The 1,728-nt window shown below is 57.8% G+C and overlaps 1 protein-coding gene across 2 annotated transcripts in view; it reads right to left on the reverse strand.

Annotated features, from left to right (window-relative positions):
• The window catches only part of MBOAT1 (membrane bound O-acyltransferase domain containing 1), a 111,205-nt gene extending 109,718 nt beyond the window's left edge, over positions 1–1,487 (reverse strand). Inside the window, exon 1 of one of the 2 annotated variants that reach the window (XM_010848819.1) lies at positions 1,195–1,487. In XM_010848819.1, the coding sequence (XP_010847121.1) occupies positions 1,195–1,281 (87 nt within the window). In that variant the 5' untranslated portion in view covers positions 1,282–1,487. The remainder of the gene's footprint in view (positions 1–1,194) is intronic. The other variant, XM_010848821.1, reaches the window with a different exon arrangement.
• Positions 1,488–1,728: the final 241 nt, after the last annotated feature.

Below are 1,728 nucleotides of genomic sequence, written 5' to 3' on the forward strand. Positions count from 1 at the left end.
GAAATGGCAATCCACTCCAGGACTATTGCCTGGAAAATCCCATGGGCAGAGGAGCCTGGTAGGCTACAGTCCATGGGGTCGCAGAGTCGGACACAACTGAGCGACTTCACTACTATTCACTACTAGGGAACAGGCAGAGGAAGAAAACTGGGTGAAAACTCAGCAGGAAACAGGAGTATGCAGGCCCTCCTCCAGGACGCCTTACTCAATTCCATTTAAATAACATACAGCTGACCCTTCAACCACACAGGTGTTCATCTGCCTATAATTTACAGACAGCCTCTTGAATCCTCCGTTCCTAGACTGCAGATTTAAGCAGCTTCAGTACTGGTACAGCGCTGTAGTACTTACTATTGAAAAATATCCACATATAAGTGAATCCATGCAATTCAAATTTGTCTTATTCAAGGGTCAACTGTGTATTTACTGGCTCACTACTAAACACAGGGCAGATCTAGCCTGTAGCATCTAGAGAGACCAAAAAAATGGGTTAAGAGCCTCAACGCTTAGAAAAATTTCTTACCTGGAATTACTGTTTGTTGCTATTTTCAGTTTCCGTCCAAACACCTGCAGCAGCCTCTCTCTTCTTCCAATAACCTGTCCTACTAGGGAGCCTGGACCCTCGAGGACGGACTGACTGAATAAACCACAGCCCTCGGAAAACCACAGCATCCTGTGTCCCTCCTCCCTTGCGGATGGAGATCGCACGGCACAAAATAACTGTCAACCCGATTTTCCAAGCCTCGCTGCCCGAAAAACCCGGGTCTCTCATCCCCAAACGGTAGACTACTGCTTAGACATCACTCAGGCTTACTTTCTAAGTAGGCTCAACTAACGTAAAAATAATGAAGACTTGAGTGCAATGACAGAAGGAACACGATTTCATTTATCAGAAGGCTTTAGAACTGGCTTACAGGAAAGGAGGCAACCCCAAACTTCAAACAAGACCAAAAAAAAAAAAGTTTATTCGAACCTGCTGTGCAGGGTATACACATACTTACAGGAGAAAAACATCAACTCAAACAAACAAAACTCCACCTGTCTAGTCTGAAGCAGGGAAATCTGCTTGGGGGCGGGGACGGGAGGTAGATAACATCCCCCTCCCCGCTTCCCCCGGCTTCCCTCCCGCTCCGGCTCGGGGAGGGTGCCTGCGCTCACGCCCCAGCCGCGGCCTGGCCGCCCGCCCGCAGTTACCTGGTCCAGCGGGATGCCCAGGAGCTCGCTGAGCGGGTGCAGACAGGTGGAGCCCGTGGTGCGGTAGGCTCCGCTGCCATCCTGCATCTTCGGGAGGAGCCGCCCCCAGCCCCGGCCCCCGGCTCGGCGTCCTCCTGCCCGAGTGCGCGCGGGCGGCCGTCCCGAGGGTAGCGCGCGGCCGCCAGGCTCCGGGACACCGAGCTGCGAGCCGGAGGACGAGACGCGACGCGGCGCAAAGTCTCGGGGCGCAAAACTTGGCGTTCTGCGCTGCGGCTACGGGCGCGGTAGGAGGGCCGCGGCCCAGCGCGCTCGGCTTCCCGCTCCCCTCCTCTCGCCGCTCATTGGCCCGGCCGCCCGGGACGGCCCGGGAGGCGGGGGGAGGGAGGGTTGAGTGGGGACCAGAGCCCGGCCCCCCGAGCGCCACCCGGCCCGCCCTGCCCGGGCCGCGCGGGGCGGGAGAGGCTGCCACGGGCGCCGCCGCCTTGCCCCGCGCCCGGCGTTGCGCAGCCCCGGGCGGGGGTGGGACGGGAGGAG

This window comes from Bison bison, unplaced genomic scaffold (assembly GCF_000754665.1).
Source record: "Bison bison bison isolate TAMUID 2011002044 unplaced genomic scaffold, Bison_UMD1.0 scf7180017864274, whole genome shotgun sequence".
Lineage (NCBI taxonomy): Eukaryota > Metazoa > Chordata > Mammalia > Artiodactyla > Bovidae > Bison > Bison bison.